Genomic DNA, 27,743 nt, shown 5'->3' on the forward strand with positions numbered 1-27,743 from the left:
ACAATGGAAGATAACAGCCAAGGAGGTGGTGATTAAGCCCATCAATGGCAAATGAAAAAGGGGTACGATGCTGTTTTCCAAGGAAGGCCTTCCTTTTGTGCCTTGCTAAAATCTAGGATAATTTATACTTATCCTAGACTAAGGGCATTTTAAAACAGTTCTAGAAAAGGGAATTAAAGAGGGCACGTATTGAATGGAGCACTGGGTATTACACGCAAGCAATGAATCATGGAACACTACATCAAAAACTAATGATGTAATGTATGATGACTAACATAGCATAATAAAATAAAATTTAAAAAAAAGGAAATTAAAAAAGAAAACACATACCATGGTCATATGGAACTACAACCAAGGACCTGGAGGTAGGCAATGGTTGGGGGCCTTTAGTGTAACAGCTTGAAATATATTTTCAGCCTATCTAACTACAGAGCTATAGAACATTGGTTGTTTAAGTAGCCAATACCCTGACATTGTTTTTGCTGATAGCTCCTGACTGACCCTCCAGAATCAGAACCCAGCCTGCTGTCTGCCCTGGGAAGCTGACCTGGACGGATTCCTTCTACAGGCTGTATCTTCCCCCTGACTTCCAGTTGGAGTGGAGAGCAGGGAGAGGGAAGGGCAAAATCACATATTTATTCTTCCAGCTCCTTCTTTGTAAGGTCGCTGTGGTCTGGCTGTGTCCTCAAGTAAAAGTCACTCTCCCTACAAGGCATTTGATTTTACATGACTCTCTCCTCCTGGGTTTTGAGAACTGCACCCTCTCCTTGTCCCTTCCAGTTTAGATTTGCTAGCAAATCAGCTGCTCCCAGCTCTGGGGAAATGAACTATCTTCTGTGCTCCCCCTTGTACAGTTGTGAGTGTGCCAGGCGTTTTCTGTTGGGACTTAACTTTTGCACACTTCTAATATAGAAATTAAACTGTCATTCTGGAGCAGTATGTAGGGCCCCTCTGTCCTATAATTTTTGAACCCGAATCTAGTCACAAGCATCATTATATGAGGTCAGAGGTTGCTTTTAGGGGACAAACTAGACTTGCCTGTGATTTCCCATATTTTTCTACTTCTGGCCAGCTAAGGGACAGGAGCAACCAGTAATAAGCAAGACTAGCCTGCCTATTAGTATAAACAATCACAGGGTAAAACTGGTGAAACTCTTGCTCATTGTCACGCTTAATATCTTACTTTCAATAAAGTTGTCTGCTATGACCAAATCCCCTAACTTCGTCAGGGGCAAAAGGTGATTATCAGTCAGAGGAAGGGACATAGGATCTATCTCAACCTCCCAGGACTCTTAGGTTTCTCAGATTATGGAATAAGAGAGAGCAGCTGGGTCACCTTAAGTAGTATACATAAGTCTGTTTCATGCACCTAACTTCTTGGATTCCAGTTTCCTGGTCTATAAAATGTGGAAATAAGTACATCTAAGTTTTTCCTAGATTTAATTCTGTCAGTACAAGTCAAGTCTTCTAAGAAGTCCTGTGACCATAGCAGCTTAATGTGTCATTTTAAATTACCTGTAAGTAACCCAAGTTTGTTGCAGAAAATCTAGAAAAAGTGTTTTAAAAATGCGACAAGGATTAAAATAAATTGGCCCATAAAAGACAAAGCAGTAGCAGCATAGACAAAGCTCAAAGAAAGAGAAGAGAGAGTGCAGGGACTAAAGCAAGTCTAGACATAGGGACAAACTCTTTCCAAAGGCACCCATTTTTAAAGTTTGGGCTTATTTCTTTTGAGCTATTTTTCAGTGTGAGATAATTTTGGTAATTCTGTGTATTATTTTAGTGCTAGATTTAAATTTTTTCAGTGTGCTGCAATGTATGTGCTTGTATATGGCTTGTTACATCTTTGAACATTTAATTCAGGATACATTTGTTAGAAGTATAGTTAGCTGGAAATGTGGGAACTTTTTAAAGGATTTCTGATAAATTTTACAAATGACTGTCCAGAAAATTCAGACCTGTTTACATGCCCAACAGTCGTGTAGGGTTAGCTGCAGGTCATCCTTGATACACCTCTACCTGAACACCCAGACACAGAGCTCATATTCTCCATGAGATACCTACCTCTCCTGGAACACTTGTATCTTTTTAATATACAGAATATGCAAATTGCCAGGAAACCCAAAATCACCAAAGATGGAATAATTATCCACGTGGTTCTGCTTTGACTCTGTTCTAAATAAAATAAAAAGTCTATAAGCTGGAAGAAAAATTACCAAAGAACACATTTATGATTTTAAAACTAGTTATTTCTGCGTTTATGAGCATAAATACCTCCCAGTCTCAATGTCTCTACTGTGGAAAACCTACATAAGCTGGAATATTAACCAATTTGGGGCTTGGTAGGGGGTGGGTATTGGGGGAAATAAAAGGTTGCAAACTTGAGAAGCAATGAGTCTATTATGCATTGTGAGTTTCTCTTGTTTTATATTGTAAAGAGTTAACACACAGTTACAAAGGAATAATTATGACTACAGAATAACCTCAGCCCAGCATTCTCCTTGGAGGATGAAGAGAGAGTGGAGTGTACCCCTAGTTTGGAGAAGACAGGGGCAAAGAGGAACAGGGTAAGTGCAGAGGCGATCAGTGGAGTAGAGAAGTCAGCGCCTTGAGTGAGAGGTGACAGGCAAACACCAGGATAATAGAGTGCTTTTGATGTTCCTCAGAATCACTGGAGGAACCGGGATTTTTCCAGCATCTTTGTTGGAACTATAATTGTTGTAATTAGGATTAAAGGAAGTAGGACCCCAGAAGGCAGAAACTTGGAGACTTTGAATTACTCAAGTCAGAATCTGCTAATCTTGTGATCTACATTCTGCCACAGAGTAGGGGCAAGCATTAGAGCACACAGGCCAATTCAAGGTGAAAAAGTGTTTATAGCTATTTTTTTTAATATAACAGATGTCCATTTTTATGAACATACTCTTTATTAATAATGTTCTGCAACCACTAAAACATTAATCTCTACACATATTTGTGTCATTCTGAAATTGTATACCCATATAAAGAGTGAGCAATTAAGTAGAAATGTTGACTTTCGAAAGTGTTTTCATACACATAGTTTTCCGGGACCCCTGGGTGACTCAGTTGGTTAAGCCTCTGCCTTTGGCTTAGGTCATGATCCCAGGGTCCTGGGATCAACTCCCAGCATCAGGCTCCTTGTTCAGCAGGGAGTCTATTTCTCCCTCTTCCTCCTCTACCTGCCGTTCCCCCTGCTTGTGCTCGTTCTCTGACAAATAAATAAAATCTTAAAAAGAAAAAAAAAAACATGCATACTTTTCCTCCTGAAGAAAGTCCTGCAAGGTATAGCATTTTCTTACTTTGTCACCCTCACTTCCTCCACTGTAAAGAGATTTGCTCAACATCACATAGTGATTCAGCAGCAAAATTTAGCAAGAATTATTCAATTCCATTCAATTCCGTGCAACCTTTATTAAGTAGATCTAGACTCTAGGAATCATAACTCCCTTTACCCCCCAATCTGGGCTTCCTTTTCAAATGCTGTAGTATCTCCTGGGTAAGATAACAAGTAGAAAATTGTGATTCAGAAGAGAAAACCAAATTTCTTTGAAAGAGTGATTATCGAAGGGGGAGACAAACCATGAGAGACTATGGACTCTGAGAAACAAACTGAGGGTTTTAGAGGGGGGGGGTGGGGGGACGGGTTAGCCCAGTGATGGGTGTTAAGGAGGGCATGTATTGAACGGAGCACTGGGTGTTATATGCAAACAATGAATCATGGAACACTACAACAAAACTAATGATATAATGTATGGTGATTAATATAACATATAATAAATAAATAAATAAATAAATAAATAAATAAATAAATAAAGAGAGTGATTATCTAGGATACTAGCAGTGCTTACCCTCTTTGCTGCCCTGCCCTCTTTCTGCTGCTCCTGCTACACACCTCTTTCTGGGGGGAGAGTATGGGCAGACCCTCCTCCAGTCGCAACAGGCTAGGGTTTACTTGGGAATGGGAGGTTCTGAAAAGCTTCTTTTGTCAGAGATAGAATAGTCCTGATGCTTTGCTTTGTGTAAACTAAAAATTAAATCTCTGGTTAGAAAGATGGGTCATACGTGATCTTCAGAACCATATCTTCCTGTCTTTTTTTATTCCTACATTCCAAAATGAATCCAACATGAGGCAAAATTTGAAAAATAGAATGTAAGCTTATCTATATTTTACATGAAACTAACATTCTTATTTGGGAGAAAAATAGGAGCTTCAATTGCGCCCGTTTTCAGCACTCTCAAAATGACAGCTGTGCACAAAGGGAGTATCATCCCTCAGTGTCTAGAAGCTTCTATTCAAAGACTACTTGACCTAAGGGCAACTCTGTGTTCTTATCTCTAAATCTCACTACATAAAATCACTGAACCTCCAGATCTGTTATTCCTAATTTTCACAACTAAAATAATAGAAATGTTTTTAAAATATGTTTTACTGACTCAAATATCTTTAATAGAGAGCTGCCACTATGTCCCATGATATCCAATTGATAGCTTAAGGGTAAGGGGATCAACCAGCCCACCTAGAAAATCAGCTTCATGGGTACATGTGCCATGACTCTATAGAGAGTGAACTAGAAATATTTTAAAGAGTTTTGGCGATTAGCTATCACTAGAGGTAAAAAATGAGCTGAATCAGTGTACACTTAGTGCTTCCAATGTCCGTTGGTGGCTGTTTCCACCAAGTTCACAGACCATGCTTCCCTAGCATCTACCAGAGTCCCAATTCTAACTTCTTACTGTGCCTGAAGCCTCAACTCCCCAGACCCTAAAGCATGTGTTAGGCATAGCAGTAAACAGGAATTGAGGATAATTAGGCTATAGAGTCACCAAATCATGTAGGTTCCTCCTTCATTTCTGAAACCTTGAAACTATGAAAAGGAAATCTTATGGAAATAATTTTTTTTTCAATGCAGGACTCTTACGTGTTTGAAAGAAGGCGGTTGACTACATCTTGACCAAAAATATCCCTGTAGATAACGTTTTCAGAAATACTAATCAGAATTATTCTTTAAATGCCAACCTAATTTCCTGTTTGATATTCATAATCTCTACTGCTATAGCCAAAACCAATTATCCAACCCCACTTGTAACTCACCTACTACATGCAGTGCTTGGATGGTGAGGAAAGTATATTTGCTTGAAGAAATATTGCATAAGTATTCCCCACTGTCTGAAAGAATAAGATCCTTCAAAGTCAAGGAAAAGTCAGTCTGGTTTATTCGTTCTTTGTTCCAGGATACTCGGGGTCCATAGATAGTTGTATTTCGTAAGGAGCTCAGAAAGTAAGCCAGGATGGAGGAGGTCTCTTTTTCTACTTTGGACCAAGTGACTTTGAAGTCTTGATCCAGTAAAAAAATACTGTTATTAAGTTCACATGAGAGTGAAAAATTTTCACTTTGCATTTTATGAAGGTCATCTAAAAACAGGATAGAAAAGGAAACAATGAAAATACAATTTCAAATGAATTTTCTAAGTTACACTTAGCAATGCTTCGAGAAATACCTTTGGAAATGCGTTTCTTCCAACCTCTGACATAGCACCACCATTTTAACACTTCCCATGATTAGGTTTAGCCCTTCAAGGAGGTCTACGCCTGGACTAGCTAGTGAGGTGACATTACTGGTTTCTAACTCCTACACCTGAGAGTGAGTACTCAAGAATGCTGCTACCAGTTACCAGGCTTTCAAACTCAATGTTCTTCTTCTGTTGACCCCTCAAATGCTGGTATTCCCCAGGACCCTCCTCTTGCCACTCTGTCTACTCTCTAGTAGTCTCTATTGTCTCAATTGCTTCTTAATCACTTTCTGCACAAAGTCTCTTTTCCTGCACATTACAAGTATATTTCCAAGTGTGTATAGGTAAGCCTCCACGGGACTGAGCTCTATGAGAGTAGGGACTCTGCTGGATATTCTCAGATATTCTATACCCAACCACAGTGAACAGAATTAATTGCTCCCTTTATATGCTATTTTCCTAGTTTAATTTTTACATGTTTGTACTAGATGCTGTGGATCCAGAAATGAATAAGCATCCACATTCATTTTTTTTTTTAAGATTTTTATTTGAGAGAGTGAGAGCAAGAGGGAGAGAGTGAGAGAATGAGAGAACGAGAGAGAGAGAGCTCACAAGAAGGGGGAGGGGCAGAGGGAGAGGGAGAAGCAGACTTCCCATTGAGCAGGGAGCCTGATGAGGGACTCAGTCCCACAACCCTGGGATCATGACCTGAGCCAAAAGCAGACGCTTAAACGACTGAGCCACTCAGGCACCTCAAGTGTACACATTCTTAAGTTCACAGACTGATAGCAACAAACTTGGCGTATAATAAATCCTCAACAAGACAACATAGCACTGAGCCTAAGGAACCGTGGATGCTTCTGGATACTCAATTCTGAATAAACATGAGAAAATATGATTTTCCAAAGAAAATATCTACAATTTAATATGAATATTTTCAATACTTTCTCAAGTTTCCATTGCCACCTGGAAAACTGAACATTGACAACCATGCCTTTGACACTGAGATTATGTAAAGGTGGAGAATCACTCATAACTTAGGGTCTTCTTGGCAAGCACTTTGAGAATATGAAACTCAGGAAAAGAAGGCCAAAAAGGATAGCTGACCTCCACTTTCTCCATATAATGGGGATTTACTAAAACATTTTTCTTTGCTTCTAAAATATAAAACATTTTTCCGTGAAGTTTGGATAAGATATCAAACTAATTTTTTCCTCTTAATCTTAAATAGTAGGTGATGTAGAGATTGATCAAAATTTCAGTTTGTTCAAATAAATGAGTATTAAAAACTGCTCGTGCTATGATAGAATTGTTGATAAAGTTTAATGGGCTAATACTATGCAAAGAGAATAAACAGAAGCAATAATACTAATGAATTTTTGTTTAGTTGAAAGATTGGCAAGCATCACAGATTGTGGATCTAATAGGCAAGCTTTCTTCTCACATCTTTTAAAGTACAATTCAGGTAGAAAATTCTATTTAGAAGATGAATCAGAGAAATATGATAATATTCATGAATAGATTTGCTACTTTCCATTTCACATGTTTTCCTTCAACTCAAACACCTAGCAGGTAGGAATTACTTCCATTTTGCCAGTGAGGAGCTAGTGCTCAGAGTCAGTAAATATTAGACTTGGGACTGTAGTCTTGGTCTTCTCACCGGTGAGGATGCATTTTCTTTCTTTTGTGTTCCATTCTTTCCCTATAAATCAATCCTCATTTCCTTCCAACCTCTGACATAGCACGTGCACACAGAAAGCCCAATGGAACCTACCTTTCATTGCCCATCCCCCTGTCCATGTTTGTTTCAGTAATGAGTTTTCAATAGCACATTCATAAGATAAATTTGATCCTGTAATATTTATCATACTGTCAACATAAAAAGGACCCGAAGATTCAATTTTTTCCATATTGCTTTCAGAGATGGATGTATTGTCAGTTTTCCATGTGATAAGTGGATGAGGATAACTTAACACACTACATATTAAGAAGCTGTCTGTGTTCCTCTTTTCATACTTCATCACAGGTGTGACGAAAGCTAGGGGTGAGAAAGAAGGACAATGAGGGACTGTCATTAGCTTCTTTTTAAGCCATCTGTGCACAACACTTATTATTTTAATACCTATGAAATGAAAAGCTAAGCTTTATGAGCAAAAATTGGCAGTTACTAAAGGAAAAACAAAAACTATACAAACTTAGGATACATACTGTGGTTATCACAAGTGAAAAAAAAAAAGCATGCATGAATTCTTAGCAATTAGCAATCTTAATTCTCTAGTAAGAGTTCTAAAAAGAAATCTAATGACCTCGCTGAGCAACCAATATAAACTAGAGCTCATGAAACACTCTGTACTCTCCAGGTAATAACTCAGAACCTTTTTGATTCTTTGTTTACACATGATCTTTAGATTTCTGAGTTAAAGTCTGAAGCAGCTAAGTGAGACAGAAAAAGAAGAAACAAGTGCTGTATAAAATAACCCACTAGAAAATGCCCCTCCCCCATAAATAAATAAGTTATAAAGTTAATACAGACAGAAAGCATATATTAAAATTAAACAAATTAAGCCAATAATTCAACAATTTTAAAGAATATCATATGGGCAGAAATTAAGATTGATAACATTAGGTGCTGCTAAGACTAAGGGGAAAATGGATACTATTTTGCTGCTGGTCAAAGTAATGTATTAAAATTTTCTGATACTTTTCTTTCTGATCATTTCCCACTATTAAATACAAGAATGCTCAGCACAACATTTGTTGTATAAATCATTGGAAATACCTGAATATCTACCAGTGGAAGAATGGGTGTATCAATTATAACATGTCTATACTATGAGATACCATGCATTTAAAAAATGAGGTAGATTTGTATGTATTGACTTGGAAGGAAGCCCATAGCATATTCAATTAAGAAAAAGGTATTTCAGAAAAACACGGAATGATATCATTGCTATGTTTTATAAAACCTTACATGCTTGCTTACCTCCCACCTTTAGTACCACTTTATTTATGATTTTTCTAGATGTTGTTCCCACATAGCATACATAAATTCCTTCATCCAGAAGGCTTAATCTTCTTAAAGATAAAGAGGCATTCCCATTGTGAATTTCACTATGGAAGAGGGATGTCCTGTTTGTGTATCTGCGATCTTGATTTTCCAAATAGTCACTGTCTTTGTAGTATGAGTAAACATAGTTATCTTGATTCTTCCAGTGAATTACGACTTCAGGCTCACTTTCAAATGAGCAAGGGAGAATTATATCTTCTCCAAGTCTTCCAATGACTATTTGCTCTTCCTCAGTAGTAACAAGATTGGGGGAAGCTAAAAAGAATGTATCTAAAAATCAAGAGCAGGTATGAAGAGAATTAATGATAGGTTATTTATTTAGGGCTCTATCAGCACCATCTAGCAGAACTATCCTGGGTCAGCAGCCTGATCACTAACAGACCACAGCATCAAGAACCCTGGCTAGTCTGATTACTAGAAAAAAAGCCACAAAGCTTGTGGTAGAGTTTCTGAAATTGTATATTATGCATACAAAAGACTCCTGTTGATTTTTATTCCTGAACACATTCACTTTTAACATCTACTACAACAATAACAAATTAGTTTATCCAGTTAACTAGACTCAGCAGGCTCTAAAAGATTAGAACAAATTTAACTTGGTTTCATTAGGAAATATTTGGAGTATGTAGAAGACAATGCTTGATTCAGGAATCTGTTAGAAATATGCAGACATTAGCTGCAAGCAAGGGAACACCTGAGCAGGAGGAATCCAAAAGGGGAAGTGAAGTGACTCATTTATTTTGGCTTGAGGACACCTCTCGGGATATCCTACGAGTCAACTGAAATATAGTAAAGGAATGTTATTGTGGATATAAATGTGGAAGTATCAATCATCCTGAGATATATACACACATATATACACATACATATATATTTATAATTTATACATATACTTTACTATTAACTTCAGAAATTAATTTTGAAAAGCAGATGGATTCATCACAATCAAGATTTTTTTAAATTTTATTTTATTATGTTATGTTAGTCACCATACATCATTAGTTTTTGATGTAGCACAATCAAGATTTTTGCAAAGAAAATATATTTAGCCATTTCATAATCCTTGAAGGCAACATCCAGCTTCTTTGACCAATTCCCAAAACATTTTAAGTAGATTATGTACCCTATCTATGGATTTTAGAATATTAGAACTGGAAAGGGTCTTATCTTACAGATGATGGAGTAAACTCCTTTGGACCTTGGCCAAGACCACCCAAGATGGGAGAATTGAGTGCTTATGTGGCCTTATCACAGTCTTTTCCCTCTGCGTCCTCTTCTGGGGCTCTTTCCACTCTGCTATGTCCCACTTCTCTCCCTCAGAGAGATTTAGCTTATTTCTGTACAAAGAACTATAGGGATGCAGTATTATGCTGAGAGAAAGACACAGAAAGGTGGTGGTGGGGGGGAAGGAGTGGTTTTTGTCAATCTCCCTAATTGCTCTACTAAACACCTCTAATATTCCCTTAGATAATTAAAAATGCTCATCACAGGACCAAGCAAAGTGGATAATGCTTTCTGTTAAGTGTTAAGTACCAAGCTTACACTTGAAAAAAAAAATCAATCACCAATCAATCAAACTTGTCTTTCTAGTGATTTTATATCTGGTAGCAGATGACAGATTAGAAAAAGCCTTAGAGTAGACAGGAGAAAATGTCATTTTTAATCTTCATGCAGGACCTCCAGTCTGTTTTCCTGTTTCTCATTAAGTGATCTTTTAGAAAAGTTCACAATGCTATGGTTACAGAGGACACCGCCACCTTGCATTGTGTGCTCATGTTCCTAGCTCCTGATACAAACAACTAACACCTGGGTGTATTATAAAGGAACTCACCATGAAATCCACTTAGAGATGGTACAAGAATGAGGATGATGGACAGCACCACCTGTGCCTTCATGTCTTGTGGAGGTCATACTAGCTATACTATCAAAGACAAGCAAAATATGCATATTATGTATGGATTTCAAATGCAAACAGGAATTGGAAAAGAGTGTCTGACTATAGGAGATCAGTTAAATAAACTACAGTACATCCACACAAATCATTCTTCTGCAGCCACTAAAGATGATACTGTAATAGATGGTTCAATGGCATGGAAAGAAGTTCTTAATGTTATAGGAGAAAAACCAGAATACAATGTAACTTGTAAGTAGCATAGTCTCTTTTTAAAAGCACACACATTTCTGCACATCAGAGAAAGACATGACATATGACTAAATATACACTAGGATGTTAACTCTGTGGAGCAGAGTTCACATCTAAAGCAGTGTCTACTATATAGTAGGTATTGAAAAATGGCTGTTGAATGAATAAAGATTTGGTATATGTTCAACAGTGGTTCTCTGGATAACAGTTTCTGTCTTTATTTTTAAAGCTTTCCACAATGGACATGTATTGCTTTTATAGTAAATATACTAAAAACAAATTCAGTTAAATATTAACACCAATTATGTTAACTATGGTGTTATTTATAATCACACACAAAAACAAAACAAAATCTGGAAATATATTCTCATATATTATAATAATAGTACAAATCATAAATCAGTCATTAAAATCATGATTCACAATGAGTGTTTCAAAAACTAAAACACAGAAGAAAATATAGATGGCAAACTGTATACATACAATATAATTCCAAGTAAGTAAAATATAACTGCTTTTCTCTGGTGATGGGATTATAGATAATTTTTACTCTTTTTAAGGGATAGCATATAATTAGTTTTAAATACCTCTAAAAGAAAATTTTAAAGAAATAATTTGGGATCCTCACTATTAAAAAGTTGCGTCATAAATTTATTGTAGGATATGATATTTAAGAATAATTAAGACTATTCTAAAAAATACATCTGTGTCCTTCATCACAGCAAAATTAAACCTGATAGAATAATTTATAGTTTCATCTTTATCTTTTAAATACTAGAAGAAAATAATTGTATGTATGGCCTTAGAAGAGGACCTTTTTTAACAGGACTATACATTTTTTATAATAGATATGTCTACATAAAAATTGGAAAAGCAATAAGAACATATTAAAATACAAATAATCAGGGAATACATTTGCAGTATGACAAAGTTATCACTCCAGTAGCTCAGAGCAATAGATAAAATGGCAAAGCAAAAACTTATAAAATAGTATTAGTTATGAAAATAAGACCTTTATATTTTTTCTTATTGATGTATTTGCATGTATAATGTATGAAAAGATGTATCACAATGATTATTTCTGAATAGTAAGATTACAAGTAATCATTAAACCCATTTTCTGCTATGAACATATGTAAATATTTAACAACACTTTTACCTTTGTAGGCTACTTAAAAAAAAACAAACAAGCAAAAAAAGCATTTTCTTTCCAAGCAATAATTAATTCAGATCCACCTTGCTTAATGTAACTTTGGGGCATTCCATATCCACGGTCTTACTATATAGGTTCACTTTCTCATTATTCATAATGATTCCAATATTTGCTACCTTTCCTTGAAAATTCCAATGTTTCTTTTCTCCCATGTCTCTTTCAGCTGATGCTTTGCCTTCATTAATGACAGTTATGGATACTCCCTCACCCCCACCACCAATTCAACCAACCCATTAACAGCTGTGTCTACTCTTTCTGTCTCCCCTTCTCCTCTTACAGAAAGCCAACCCTTTCACTTTTGCCCTGCTTCCCATATTTTTTACATTCAAGAAATTTATCCCTGCAAATATATCCCTTCCTCTAACGTATCATCAGTTTCTCTCTCTCCACTAGATCAAGCCCCTGAGTATATATGCCCCAATAAGTCCTATCTTAAGAACATGGAAAAAGCCCCACCATATTCTCCTCTGGCTCTTGATTAGCTGTCTACCTATGTCTTAGCTCTATTAACTTCTTGAAAGAATTGTCCAAAGAGCCACCCCCATTTTCCTTTTACTAATTCCCCTCAATCCACTCTGGCTTCTATCTGTGTGACAGGTCATAAACTGCCCCTGTCAATGTTTCCAAGAACTTCCACGTTGCCAAAACAATAGATATGATTTGTCCTCATCCTATCCAATCTCACAGCAGAATTCAACATAATTGGTCCTTACCTCTCTGATGGAAGATTCTTCTCTTGTTTCCAGCCCAACTTGTTCTCCTGGTTTTTTCTTCCTCACTGCTGTTCCCCCTCTGCTTGCCCTATTTATGTGGAAATAAGGGAAGTTCTCAAGTCTTATACTTTCTCTGGACTCTCTCCCTAGGGGAGTTCTTCTATTCCATGGCTCTGAATGTCATTCTGTATGTGAAGGATTCTGAAACTTATCTATTGAGTCCAGGTCATATATTCAATTGTCCATCTGATTGGTTCACTTAGATGCCTTATAAGCATCAGAGAATCAACATGAACCCTTGATTTTTACCTCATTCCCTTTACCATTTCTCCCTGCCTTACCCCAAACAAGACAACAAAATTACCCAGAATTACTCCCAGTCATTTTTGTTAATGGCTTAGATAAAGCTCCATTATTTGTGCATTCACCAACTCTACCATTACTGTCTCTTCCAAAGCCACTATCATCTCTTACCTGAAATATCTAAAATAGATATCTGACTGGTTACTGCTTACAGTCCACTATCAATGCAGCAGCCAAGAGTCATATTTTTAAATGTAAATCATTCTATGACATCCTCCTACTGAAATCCTTCCAGTGGCTTCCCACCATATTCAGACCCAAATTTTTAACCCTAGCCTACCAAGCCTTGCATACTCTGGCTCCTGGTCCTACCTGCCCCTCCAGCCTCTTCCATAAAAGCCCACAACATACATTCTAAAAAAGCTTGTGAACACAAGTGCTCCAATTCAAGGGTCAGCATGAGCTGAAAATTAGGCCCTTGAGAACTACTTAATTCATGTCTTTTGAATAAAATGACAAATTACAGTAACCCATTTATCATCTAAGATAAAGTACTATGAATAAAAAAACATACTCAACCTCTTCTACATAAATGCTTGATTTAGCTCTGTTGAAATAATTTCAGCATTCAGCTAAGTGAGGCAGTTAATGAGTATTTGGCCCTATTTTTATGCCCAAGTTTTATTTTTAGACATTTATTTTCTTCCCCAAAAGCAGCAGAAATCTTCCACCTTGAATTAAACTGAAGTTACCCAAGTTGCAATCAGCACCCTTACAAAAGGGTTCAAATGTTAGAAGCATCTTGTTCTGGTACATTTTGGCTGGACTCCAGATGTGGGGGAGAAAAGCAGAGAAGCAGCCTCTGTAATGGAACATGGCAAAAAGAAATCCAGATGCTAAGACTAATCAGAAGAGAAAAATTGAGGCCATTCTACAAGCATAAAATAGGGAGAACAGAACAACTACCCCTGGACCCATCTTGACAGCTACAGACCACACTGACTGCAGCCATCAACACTAACTGTGACAATAATGACAAACTTCATTTGTGTTCAGGCCAGACTCTCTAGCCTGCCCATCACTAACCCTCAAGACTAGACTTAGCCTCATAACTGCTGGCCTAAATATGACTGGAGCTACATCGCAAGTCAATTTGTTTTTGAAAACCAAGGATGTTTCACATCACTTGCATCACGCCAGTTCCCTTTATGAGTTCCTTCAGGAAAATCAGCTTCCAGGGTGTACATTCTTCTCTGCATTGTTTCGAAGTTCAGTGCCTCACCAGAGTGATCGTGGCTCTGAGCCAATTCATGAAAATCATAACAAAAGGAAAGTCTTTGTAGCATCATAGGGATTTCTCCTCAGCATCCACTTAGATTTTAATAGGATTGACATTGTTAAGATAGAATAAAAAGAACAATTTTAGGATCACCCTCTCTTTACTCAAAAAAATTTCCCCTGATGTTTTACAATGGCAGTCCACCAGTTGAGGATTCATACATTGGGTTGAAACTTTGAATCTCTAGGGGTACTGTCTTTGTTTCAGGCTCTGTTTGGTTTTTCATTTCGCTGTTGTTGTGGATGGAAGAGTAAGTCTTTGTAACTGGGTTAAGGTACACACTAATATATTTTTGGGGAGGTTTAGGGGTGCAGCTGCAGAGCAGGAAGAATGAAGGAAAAGGGGAAGTGAAACAAGGAAGAAGGGAAAGTAGATACGAGGTGGTGGTTGCCTTGGCCATAGCTTTAGAACAGAAAACAGAACCACTTGCTCAGATCTCCAGGCACCTTCTACAGAACCACAAATCCATCAGAGAAAAAGAACCAAAGGAATCCATTTATAGGTTTTCCCTGTGACACTTAGCTCCCATGTTCCTTCTAGTTGTGCACCTGACCCCTCTGCCATAGAGGACAGCCACGAAGGAAGCCAGAGGTCATGTCTCACAGTATGGTATCCTGAGTCTCGAAATACAGGGCAGGGGAACCACCACCTCTGTGAGTTTCCCCTGGAGACTCACGTCTGGACTGTGGTCGTTGCAGCTCACACTGTGGTGGGTAAAATGGTGGACATGCTGAAGTTGGCCTCCCCAGGGAAGGTGGGGTCAGTGCCTGACATTTAGAAATGGGGCAGTGGTGTTGGGGCAGGGGCCCTCTCTGTCCAACCAGTTGAGGGCCCAGGAAACAGGTAAAGCCAAGAAAGTCTAAGAAGGGTCATAAATTGGGCCCAATAAAAGCAGCTATTTTAGAAACACCACACATTTAATATCTGATATTTTGTATATTAGCAGACCATTAATCTCCTGCACGGATCCCCTGTGATCAGTTTTACTAGTTCAGGTTTCATGCACACATTGCTCAGCTACTGTCACCTTTTTCAGAGGATTGCCCTTAGGTGATGAAAGCTGTGATTCTGGGAGTTATACTCCTTCTCTACTCCTGACCCCAGTCAGTGGTAGCTTCAAGTCAAGAAACATTTTGTGGTCCAGAGCTCCTCCCAGGGAATGAAGCTGAGACTTTACCTGAAGCCATATCCCTGCTAAGCTCCTTCTTCTGCCCCATCCTGTTCCCACAATTCTTCACACTTTTCTCCTGAAGACAGTCCACAAATCCCCATCTCCCGTGGGGTTGATCCCCTGGAAGCAGCGCCCACAGAGCCTGAGACAAAGACTATGAGGAGGAGGGGCACTACTTTGCCTCCAAGGTCCATTTTCCACTTTAGACTCCTATCACAAAATGTTCCTTCCTGCCAAAAAGGTAGGTTATATAATATCCTCCTCAATAGTGCTGTATACAAGAAAGAATATAGCTGGACAGAGTGGTGGTTTTTTTTAGCAAGAATGTCGCAAAGCCAAGACAACAGACAAAAGAAAATGCCAGGGTTAACAAGGCAGATGGCAGGCGTTTTGTTGAGCATATGAGGGTAGTAAACAACTGAATAAGACTCCATTAAGTGAAGTGAGTTTTGAACATGTGCAGATGTAAGGCCAAGGACTGCTTTAAAAAAGTCAGCTCTCCCTCTGTAAAACACACTGGTAGATGCCCATGGCATGCCAAATGCCTCTGAGAAGCCAGTCTGCTGTTTCTGTATACTTCTCCTCCCACCAGTTCAGTGTGTTAGCATCACTAAATAATTTAAATGTTAATTGATTAAATGTGAGGACAAGACAAACCTGGTGTTTCCCCAACAAGTAAGTTGAATAAGATGAATGCTCTGGAAAGGCCAAATAAAAGCAAGTCACAAAAAAGGACAGAAGAAAATTCTGCTATTGGATTAGGTGTCAGAGAGACAGTAGTAAAAGATTGAGAGCAAATTGTGAAGAACTAAAAGGAGCCAAACTCTTTTATAACAATCTGAGTACCGAGTTCTCTGGCCACTTTCAAGAAATGAAAATTGGAAATACTGGATGGTGTGCTACTAAGTTTGTGCAAGAAAGAGAACACAGAAAATCAAACAGTGCTTCACGTTCAGAACAATGCCTTGACCCCCTCCACTCAAAAAACCTAGAAAGTAGTAGATGGACACTTGTTATTTTAATTTTAAAAACCATTCAGAATATATAACTTAGATACCTAATTTTTTAACTAAACCAACAACTGGGCCTGACTGTGTCAGATGTAAGGATTTTGAGGAAAGTAATGAAAGCTCTGAAATGATATGGTGACCTCTCACCACAGACAATGTGAGACCAAGTATTTCTAACACAGAGAAGAAGCAGTAGTACCTGGGGGGGTCAAAGGAGCCTTCCTTCCTAAGGTCGGGTTAGGTTTATCACTCAATGCCAGTATCAGAATCCCATCCGATAGTGGTCACGGCTGCTATATTTAAATACATCTATTGCATGGTAAGTGCTATATTCAGTATTCCCCATTTTCAGTATGAGATTAACCATTTTGACTCGATCCCCGTGTCATCCTTTCAACTCCAGAAGTAAAGAACTCCTCCTTGTACCTATGTATCGAGCTGCTAGGGTTGAGTGACCTATAACAGAATAGCAGAATCAAGGATTTGGTGTAAAAAAAAAAAAAAGGCAAAACAATCTTTACAAGACTTATTCCTAGGTGTGTAGATTGCTTAGAGCTTTTATTAAACAATGCTTTATAGAGGTCTGCTTTCTGGCAAGTACTTGTGTCTATGGACACCTGAATTAGTGGCTTTCAGTCCTTAGAATTTAAAGCTGTAGCTAACTCAACTAGCTGGTGCACAAGACAGGGAGGACTGCTGGCCTAGGTCTGCATATACAGCTTAGTGGGTCATTTAAAAAGTATAGTGGTTGTGAGGTTGACTTTGTATCAGTGAGTTTTCTCTACAGTTCAGAGTCAATTCTGCCAAATAATCTTTGTTTGTAAAGCTCCATTGCTTTAGCCTTATCTTCTACTTACAATCCATTCTTAGAGTCTGATAATGTTAAAGTTCTGAGAAACAAGAGAAAATGAAATACCTTATATTTATCCCAACCTCCTAGGAAACAGGATTAGATCATTGTTTGTACAGTACCCCAGTCTGTCATCCACCAAGCTTAACCATCTTTTCTGCCGTTGGAAACATACAATTTGAGCATCTCTTATGGGTCACAAACAGTACAGGGATGAGTCAGTCCCTAATCTCACAAATCTCAGGCTGGGACCAAAAGACTGATGGATTATGTTAACCAATAAATCATAATACAGAGATACAGGCTGCTATAGGAACTCCCACGAGGTGCTATGGAAGGACAGAAGAAAGCTCTTGAGCTTAGTGGGGCAGGGTGTTAACAAGAGTTTCTCAGAGCATTGAGTTTTGAAGGACAAGGAGAAGCTGGCCTGTGGGAAAAAGTACAGGGAAGTGGAGGAGGGAAGATATTTTCTAGGCGGACAATAAGACAAAGATACAGCTGCAAGAGAGAACATAAATACCAAGCAGGCCACGTGGAAGAAAAAATGCTGGAAAGGTGTGCAAAGGCCAGATCATGACCATTCTTGTAAGCCACACTGAGGAAATAGAAAGCTAATGATGAAGTCAGATTTGTCTTTTGGAAAGATCCCACCAGTGAGATTGTAGCAGATAAATAAAAGGAGCCAACCTGAAAGCATCAACAAAGTAAATGTGACAGGAAACCATTTAAAAACAAACTTAATAGCATGAAATAGATAAAATGTGAAAGCACCCTGTGGTAGACACTGGTACCATTTCCCTTCTTTGCTAACAGAACTCCTCTGCCCAGCCCTGTGCAAGACGTGACCCCCTCTAGCTAACAGAACAGAGGAAGTGTCCAGGAAGGGTACATGAGATGGCTACACAGGCTCAGTGTGCGAGGGGGAGTCCTCCACATTTGGGGAAGGAGGAGCTGGGGTGGTGACCACTGTGAAGAACTGGAACCTAGTCAGAACTTTCCAACTGTCCTGGAAACTGAGTTCAGCAACTAACCATGTTCTCATGACTCTTGAGTATTGAAACCCAATTATAATGTCTGTATGACTGCCTTTCCCTCCTTCTAACTCTGAGCCCAAGGGAAATAGGAAAGTGTGGCCAGCTTCTTGCACTGCTTTGTCTCCAAAATGAACTACTGAAATCAAACTGAAAAAAAATTTGGGGACACTGTTTTGGACAATGAGACATAAGCAGAGGTCTGTTGGGAGGATTTCTGTGGAAACTTTTGTATCTTTATAAGAGGGATAGATACAAGAGCAGAACTTCATGACAACCCCTTCCCTCTGCTTTCTGAACATGGATTTCATGCTGTAGCTGCAGGAGCCACCTTCTAGATGTGAAGAAACAAGTGTGAGGATTAAAAAGCCAACATAACAAGGATCATAAAGATGATAGAAAAAAATGGGGTTTGTAATGATATTGTTGAGTCCAGCCTATTCTAGATCTTCTACCTTTAGACTTTCTGCTAATTAAGTAATACATTTAAACTGCTATGACTTGGGCCTACAAATGTCTCCAAATATTCCAAGGTGTGACACAAAATAAAAATATCTTTTTTACCTGATGAAGAGCAACACAGGAAGTTCCATTTTTGTCTACATAAATAAATCAATGGAAAAAAAATCTCTCTTCCCACCACAATAAAATATTGACAGAGGTTTTGTCATATTTTAAGAGTTAAGTTAGAGACATGCATTTTCTTGCTAATAGTGGCAAAACCACTTTTAATCTTGAAGCTAAAGCAAGCATCAGTTATGAGCCATTGGAATTCTGTAGTAACTTTAATGTGCCTTATGTTTTTTTTGTTTGTTTTTTTTTAAAGATTTTATTTATTTATTTGAGAGAGAGAGAATGGGAGAGAGCACATGAGAGGGGGGAGGGGCAGAGGGAGAAGCAGACTCCCCACTGAGCGGGAGCCCGATGCGGGACTCAATCCTGGGACTCCAGGATCATGACCTGAGCCGAAGGCAGTCGCTTAACCAACTGAGCCACCCAGGCACCCATTGTGCCTTATGTTTTTTGTAAGAAGAGGTTTCTAACAGCAGAACACATTAACCTTAAAAGTCCCCTTTCTTTTTAGTGTCAACATTAAAAGGAAAATACTGATAACTCAGCTGAAGCAGTAGCTTGCAAATATGAAGTTTTCTATTATACAACTAGAAAAGAGTTTGGCTAGCTATTTCACCCTCTAGGGACCCTGTTTGTCCTTATTTCTCTTTAAAAAAAGAGAGAGAGAGAGAGTAAATGCTTGTTTTCAAGAGGCCTTTAAAAATAAGGCTATGGGGTAGTAAAGTAACTTCATAGTATACAACTAAGACTTGCATATTGGTAGAAAGAGTGAATTTGACAAGTCATAATGCAATGATGTATACTTCAACATCATAAGTTTAGTGTTGAATTTGTGAAGTTAAGACTAGAGAAGGGACAATATAAAAGTTTTAAGTTGATCTGTAGACCTTTCAGTAGCGGAGTACATGAGTTTGACTCATTCATACACATGGGTCCACTCACAGATCAAGCTGCCCAGACACACCTAATAAGTCAGCCTCTGCTCAGTTCTACTTGTTTCTATAGCTAGAAGTTCTCCCATGGGTCTTCTGGATTCAGTAAAGACACTGGAACATTCAGGAAGGGAGAAAGGAAGAGAGATGGAGAGAGAGGGGGTAGGGATGGGTGGAGGGAAAGAAAGAGAGGAGAGAGGGAAAGAGACACAGAGAGACAGACAGTAACCAGTGATGATAGGATTCTTTAAAGTGAAGCATCTTTGTTCATGCTCTCATTTGTTCAGGCAGTGAGATCCAGTCCCCGCATGATTCACTGTAGAATGATGACTGCTTCTCGTTGCCTTGGCTTCCCATCCTCACTCTCCAAAGATCAGCTACTACCTTTCTTTGTGAAACAGGAATTCTCTCATCTGATCTCCTTTGTATCAACCCATCGTCTGGTAATTCCTCCCTGTCCCAATTCTGTCCCCTCTTCTCTTTCCCTAGACCTTAACCCTGACCCACCCCAGCTCCCCTTCTCTCTTTCCCCATGCCTACAAACACACTGAATAACATTCCTTGACCCTGTGGTTCCCTCTCCTTGTGACCCTAATTCCCAACAAACTTTACCTCCTGAGCTGTATCTGGGACCATATCTACTACCACTCCTTCTCACTGTGTACTGACTTTAAAAATCCTGTGAACCAGATTCCCTCTACCAATCCTGAAATCATTTTTGAAAAGCCCCAGTGACACAAGTGAAAAACCCAATGACATTTTTAAACGACATGGGGGAACATTTGGCTACTCCTTCCTTGCCATAAAATGGGGTGTTGTCTACATTTGTGGGAACCTTGGGTGGGAGGAATTGGCAGGTCAGAAGAGCAGATGATGTAAATATCTAAAGATGGATGAAAGAACCCATATGAACAAAGCTTACTAGGAGGTCTTATCTGCTAAAAAACTAAATAAATAAATAAAATAAAATATAGTTTTCTCTTGCATTTATTACTTTTTTGTAATATTAGCAGGTAACATCTCAGTGCTATTAAGCATACAGTAATGTTATATACATGGTAAATCTAAACACAATCATGTGAGGTATTATAATTTCCATTTTAGAGATGAAGACACTGAAGTTTATAGAGGCTAAGTAACTTGCTCAAGATTACAAAGTCAGGACTTTAAAGTATATCAGGTTCATGACTTTGAGGCCCTCCATTAACCACGCTACTATGAAACTTTACAAGTGACATCAGTGATTCACCACCTCTAGGTTATTCCCCAGAGAACCAGCTATCGAGGAGCAAATGGTCCGTTCCAATGGTTCCTTTAGTCTTTTTGAATCTTGACCTTTTTGGGAGTTTTGGTCCCAATTCAAAGAAGTTGTTTTCTCTTAGGAAGTGTTGATGGCACTTGTAAAATCATGTATGGTTTAGTAAAGAGGTTAGCATAGTAATTCTAAGTGCCTTCTCTGCTTCCACTTGCTCAGTTCTCCAGATAGGGTTAACTGTGCATTCTGTTAATTATTAATAGTAGCTTCTTCCACAGTGCCCCAGGTTGGATGATAAATGATCACCCTACGTATGTACCATTGCTGTCTTAGTATTCTTTAAGCATTGATTTCAACATGTAATCAATCTGCTCAAATCAAGAGCTCCTGCTAAATGTGTAGGGGACATTTCTGCCTGCCCCACTACCTTGCCTTCAAGGGAACCCCTCCTCCCCATTTCATTTCATTCTGGGAAGGGGGTTGCTGCTAATCTGTGTTGGCAACAATGTCCTACTCTATCATTCCAACCAAGGATAGGCTAGTAATCCAGGTGTGGCAAATCATGGCAACCCATCCAAAGAGTGGGCAAGTGATCCAAGAAAGGCCAAAGCACATCTGAACATTAAATGAGAATATCTTTTTCCACTAAGACTTCTAGGCTGGGAGACTGTTTGAAACTAATGGCAGCAATAAACTCCTGCCACGTGAAGAGAACTGTTTGACAGAAAGAAATCAATCAATGGCAGGGAGTGCAGAGAGAGGCTGAGGGTGAGAGCATAATGGCAAGTAGGCGAATACACCCGAGCATACAGAAGTGCCTGCCAATAAGCACATCATCATGGCCTTGGTTGCCACACTTCTTAATTCAATTCTATAAACTACCCCAGTATCTTTCCATTTTATGTGTGCTAACCAAACCTCTTTTTTTTGCCTAAGCTAATTTGAATTTTGTTTCTATAACTTGCATATAAAAGTGTCCTGACACCTAATCCCCCCAAATTTACCTTCAATAATATTCAAAGATATGAAAAAAATTTTAAATAAGGTCCCATTTCTAACCTGGCAGAATGACAAAGATTAGATAGAGAGACAGATATCTACACACACACATATGCATATATACATTTAATATTCAGTTCTGGAAAAGACACTTGGAGACATATCATTGGCGATGGTATACACTGATATACAACTTTCTGGAAAGAATTTGGTAATATTTATCAAATGCCTTTAAAACTGCAAGACCTTCAGTAGTGACAAGCAACAGATTTAAGACTTAAGCAAGAAGGAAATGTATTACAAAGAGACTGGGGAACTCAGGACTGGAAGATGAACCTCCAAGCTTCAAAAGAACAGACAATGCCAGGAAAGTCAACAGCAGGAAGCCAGGAGACCTCTCAGGTTCTTTTACACAGTGACTCAGTTTCAATCAACTTCCTCCAGACTAGATCATCGTTCTACTTTCCAAATTGGAGAGACCATGTATTGGTTACATACTTTTACTCTTGGGGAAGCCAGCCATGGTAGGGAGAGAGGGCAACAGAATATAAGCTATACAGTCAGCTCATTGGTATATTTCTATACATGAACCTTTGGCTGCCCAACACACATAGCCAAAGCTGCCTTCACTTACCACCACCAAAATACTCTACGGACAATGGCAAGCTTACTTACCTCCTTCGCTGTGGGAAGAAGTCCAAGTTACAGAAGCTGCTGCATCCAGGAGTAATAATAGATTTCACAAGGGCACTGCTCAACAAGATCAGCACTTCTCAAACCATCTACAGTAAAGGAACAGTAAATTTTTGTTTCTAATCTGTCATGGACAAATTCACTGGGAAAACGCAATAAAGATGAATTGCTAGATAAATGAAATTAAACATAAAATGCAAGCCTTGATTTTTTATTATTATATACAATAGGCATAGAAATGTTGATAGCAATCAAACAGAGTAATTTTAAATACTATCTATTTCTATACTTCTTGCATCATAAACCAGTAATAAACAGCTCACACACTGGCACCAGCCTGCAGAGCCCCACTTTGAGTGGTTCTACTTTAGAATATATTTATTCCCCCTCAAATTCTGCTTCAGTCTATGGTCCAAGAGGAATACTTTACCATCACCAATACACTCTATATATACAATATGGATAGAAGACATTTTGTTCTAAGTCATGACACAGCAAGCAAAGAAACAGACCCCAGTTTTTCTGTCTGCCACTTCTCCCTAAACCAGAGCTAGTATTTGTGCTTTCCCTTTTCTGTTAACTATTCTGTGATCTCCTTACCTTCTGCCAGTCCCTTAGCTATGTCCCCGATGGGGTAGCCTGAACCTTGATCCTTGAACTGTTTCAGTTCTTTGTGGTCTTACCTATGGTCTTACCAATGTCTCCCACTACCCTTTCCCACTGAGAATATAAAAGAAAGGGATCCAATATGTTCCTATCATAGTCCTCCTAACTGCACAGCAGTAATCATAGTATTCTTACTAGGCATGGTCAGTCACCCCAGCTAATACAGTATCCCACTTTTCTACCATTTGCCCCCTGGCATGAAGAACCCAAATGACCTGTCTTAGTTTCTAATTCAGAAGTACTACACGGTATGTGACAGATGTGTAGTGTGTAACCTACACTACTACCCTGTAACAGTGCTACAGGGTAGTAGTGTAGGTTACACACTGTATGTTGCATCCAGTCCTCAGGTACTAAAAACGAGGTTGAATGACATTAAAAGCCTCAGTGAGTAAAAAACAGAGGAGCTTAGTTATGATTGTTAGACACCTCAGGCCCTCCTCAGTCCATGGTTCCTAGATCCACATCTTCTAACTATGCGGACACAGTTCCTTATTGAGAACACTGGTTCAGAGCTTACCCAGTCTTCTGTGAAGTAGCTATGTCATCAGGTAGAAGATGCCCTGAAAGATTGCAGGGCTAAGTTTTTAGAGACCATTCCACCATGTTAGAAGTCTTGCGGCTTCACTGATACAAAATATAAAATAAGTGAATTACATTTGATTTAGTCCATGGCTTGCTTTCTTTGCTTTTGATCAAGGAACTGCCTTCAGAACCAATTTGGATAGGGTAATGACTGAGTACGAAGCATTCAGTAAGACTGCAGTTGGAAGTTCTGGCAAAGGCACAGCCAGGCAGAAGGGAAATACGATCCCTTCTATAGCAGAAGCAATTACACATAATCCAGCAAAAGAGCCGACTTGTCTTTGTTAGGTGTGACGTCACATCAGAGATGTAGGCTGGTCTCTAAGGCTGACAAAGAGCACTCAGCTAGGGCATAGCCTGGTTTGCTTTGATGAGGGAAAGGCTGTGTGTCGGAGCCTATACAGAGTCTGTCTGGACTCCTATGGCCACCTTATTCATGTATCATGTGAATGCTCACCAGAAAGCTTTCGCTACAGAAGAGGCTCTCAATCACGTGACCAGGCATTGATGGAGTCGGTTCAGCTCAGCCTCCATTGCTCATTGCTTGCCAAATGGGTCCCGAGTGATATATAAGCAGTTTTGCTCATGCAATTTATTTGCCTCATAGAACACTGGAAGGCACACTTTTTTGCAGATACTGGATCCCTGATCATAGACTCTAAAACTCAAATATCTTCTTCATAAACTCTATGCTATCTGGCCTACCTAGATACAACTTCTGAAAGGAATGTCCTTGGCTAAAGAAAGCAAAGCCTATCTCAAAATCTAGGAGCTTTTGTTGCAATTCTATTAGGATTTGCCATGGACAACATTCAGTATCCAGACCTGCCTCAGTCACTGCGTAAATTTCTTCCAATGAGGAGGCAACACATGGACAGAAGTTACAATGAGAATCAGCACCTGATTAAGTAATAATATGTTAGGCAGGTTTTCTAGTACCAGTTCCATCTTTTCTATGGCTCAAGGTCCTGACAGGCAGACCTGTCAGCATTCCAGCTTCCATGAGGTGACTTCATCCCTGGGATCCCATAGTATCGATTCCTTCCACCACATAAGTGACTTCCTACTGTTCCATGAGTTTCTCACTGTCTTCTTGATTTCCCAACTCCTCTATTATCTGACTGCCTGCACTAAATTCCCTCTGTTGTAAATAATTGAAGTGGATGCTATTTTCCTGGACTCTACCTGTAGGGCAGCTAACTTTACTTACACTGGTCTCTGCAGGACTATAATCAACACATCTTTTTTCTCTGACTATATAATGGGAATGTCTATCCTTGGCAAATTTTGGAATCCCCAAATTAATCAGCTCCCTGACCTCTTTTATAAAGGCTAGAGTAGGAGAGCCAGATGGTAGAATTTTGCATACTCCATGCCTTCAAAATAGTTGATCAAAGTAATACCATATCCTAGGATACTTTCAAGGGCTTGAGAGAGGTATATATGAAAATTCATACCTTTTTCTCATCTAGTTCCTTGGTTTAGCCATTGCAACATTGATGACAATTGAAGAATGAAAGTTGTTCTTTATATCAAAAAACTGGGTGAGGGGCATTAAGGAAGGCATGTGATGTGATGAACATTGATGTTAAATGCAGCTATTTAATCGTTGAACACTACATCAAAAACTAATGATGTACTATATGCTGGCTAACTGAACATAATAAAAAAACTAATGATGCACTATATCGCTAATTGAATTTAAATAAAAAATAAATTAATTAAAAAAATAAAAAAAGTCAAAACCAAAACAACAACAACAAAACTCCCAACAAACAAAAAATAAAACTAAAATGCTGGCTCATCAGTTTAATTCCACGTTTAATTTGAGCCAAAGATTTCTGCTTGTCTATTTCTTGAGTCCTGAATATTGCACTGCCTTTGGATTTCTGACCACACCCGGTTGGAGTCTGCAATCAGTTGCTTTCAGCATGACTCCTCCTAACTCTGCTGAGTTTAGGGATCCCATTTTCATTGCATCTCTCTCCTCTGCAGTCTCCTCTGGCCTACAAAAACAGACAGCAGTGTGCATTTTTAAAGAATTCTGCAACCTGGCTCAGTAATTGGTTTCTCCTGGGAAAGAAGAGTCTTCTGAGCCCCAGGAACAAAACAGAATGGGAGGTAGGTGGGCCAGATACACACATGTATCCAAACTAATGTTTCCAGTTCTCGCAGACTTTGAAAGCAAAAAAGCTGCAGAACGATAGAGGGGCGGAAATGTCACCTACTGTAGGACAGCATTCAACAAAGGTTTGCACTAACCACGTCATCAAACTTGAAGTGAAGGGTGGCTGCCTAGGCTAGCTCATTGAATAGAGACTGCCTGGTGAGTACTACAGTAATGATTTCAGCAGATCATTTCCTCTGAAATGTTTTCGGCGCTGTACCCTTTGAGGCATGTATGTGCTGAATTTAAATTCATTTTTATTACTGAGAGAGTAATAATGAAAAGAGGGATAGGATATTGGGCCATGTACAGTTGCCAGATAAAATACAGGATGTCCAGTTAAATTTGAATTCAGATAAACTAATACTTTTTTTTATAAGCATGTCCTATGCATTATTTGGGACATACTTATGCTAAAGCAAATCATTCATTGATCTGGAATTCAAATTTAACTGGGAATTTTGTATTTTTGTTTGCTAACTCTGGCATCTCTACAGTTGGGGGACATTTGGCATTAGTTTCTTTTACATATAAAGGAGACTTGGCTGCATTTAGGCAAGGGAGTATAAAGAAGCAGGTAAGAACTAAGGCTGTGGAGTGAGGGTGCCTAGGTTTGAGTCCTATCACTTCCACCTAACGACTGTGACCTTGGGCCAGGATTAGCTGCATAATTTGTGGCACCGGTGTGCCTCATGAGCCTCTGTTCTCTTCCTTTTGGAAACAGCTATCCAGACACCCAGAAATTCACTCTGAGGAGAGGTCTGGTTGCCTGAGGGTAAGAGGCTGATGAGATATTTGGCTACCGCTTACCATGAACATTTACATTTCTGTCCCAGAACACAGAAGGCAGTCTCACTGCCTTCCAATCCAGTAAGATTGAATGACTGATTCCAAATACTACTATTCTCTAGGTATCATTGTATATTACATGAAGCCCACCATCAGTCTCAGTTAGGGGTTGCCCCTCCATTTTTTTTTTTTTTTTTTTTAGTGACAATAGGTAGGAACCCAGAATGACAAGCAAAACATAGATTCGGGGAAAGAAGTCTAAGACTGCTCATGTCTCAAGCAAGGGCCACACAAATCAGCTTCTGGACGGAATAAGAGTAGTGCTCGAAACCCAGCTGCAAGATCCTGAGGTCATTGCACCCGGGGCCTGAGATGACCCTACCTTTTCTGCCTCTGTGTCAGGTTTCCAAATCTTCCCTTTTTTAGGGAGGGGGTTATGGCCAGCTTGAATCCAGTTCCTCTATTCCTGGATCAGAATGATTTAGGGACAGAGACAGAGAATGATAGCACAGCCAGAACCCTCTCAGGGAATTGATGTGAGCTGGGTACACACTCCAGTGTGAGTCTATTTTAAGTTCTGCCCCAGCAACCCTGTCAGGACTATTACAAGAAAATAACCAGAAATATAATAGATGATTGGACAAAGGTTTTTATTACAGTCAAGAACTAGAAGCAGCTTAAATGTTCAATAATAGGGGGAAGATTAAAATAA

At 39.0% G+C, this 27,743-nt stretch overlaps 1 protein-coding gene across 2 annotated transcripts in view; it reads right to left on the minus strand.

Annotated features, from left to right (window-relative positions):
• HHLA2 (HHLA2 member of B7 family) overlaps positions 1–22,915 on the minus strand; it is a 29,024-nt gene extending 6,109 nt beyond the window's left edge. Inside the window, exons 1-7 of one of the 2 annotated variants that reach the window (XM_081797416.1) lie at positions 22,807–22,915; positions 12,669–12,756; positions 10,431–10,520; positions 8,516–8,869; positions 7,307–7,570; positions 5,114–5,434; positions 2,065–2,175 (exon numbers count right to left, since the gene is read on the minus strand). In XM_081797416.1, the coding sequence (XP_081653542.1) occupies positions 2,065–2,175; positions 5,114–5,434; positions 7,307–7,570; positions 8,516–8,869; positions 10,431–10,494 (1,114 nt within the window). In that variant the 5' untranslated portion in view covers positions 10,495–10,520; positions 12,669–12,756; positions 22,807–22,915. The remainder of the gene's footprint in view (positions 1–2,064; positions 2,176–5,113; positions 5,435–7,306; positions 7,571–8,515; positions 8,870–10,430; positions 10,521–12,668; positions 12,757–22,806) is intronic. The other variant, XM_081797417.1, reaches the window with a different exon arrangement.
• Positions 22,916–27,743: the final 4,828 nt, after the last annotated feature.

Source organism: Leptonychotes weddellii, chromosome 1, assembly GCF_054177405.1.
Source record: "Leptonychotes weddellii isolate Sample4059 chromosome 1, ASM5417740v2, whole genome shotgun sequence".
NCBI lineage: Eukaryota > Metazoa > Chordata > Mammalia > Carnivora > Phocidae > Leptonychotes > Leptonychotes weddellii.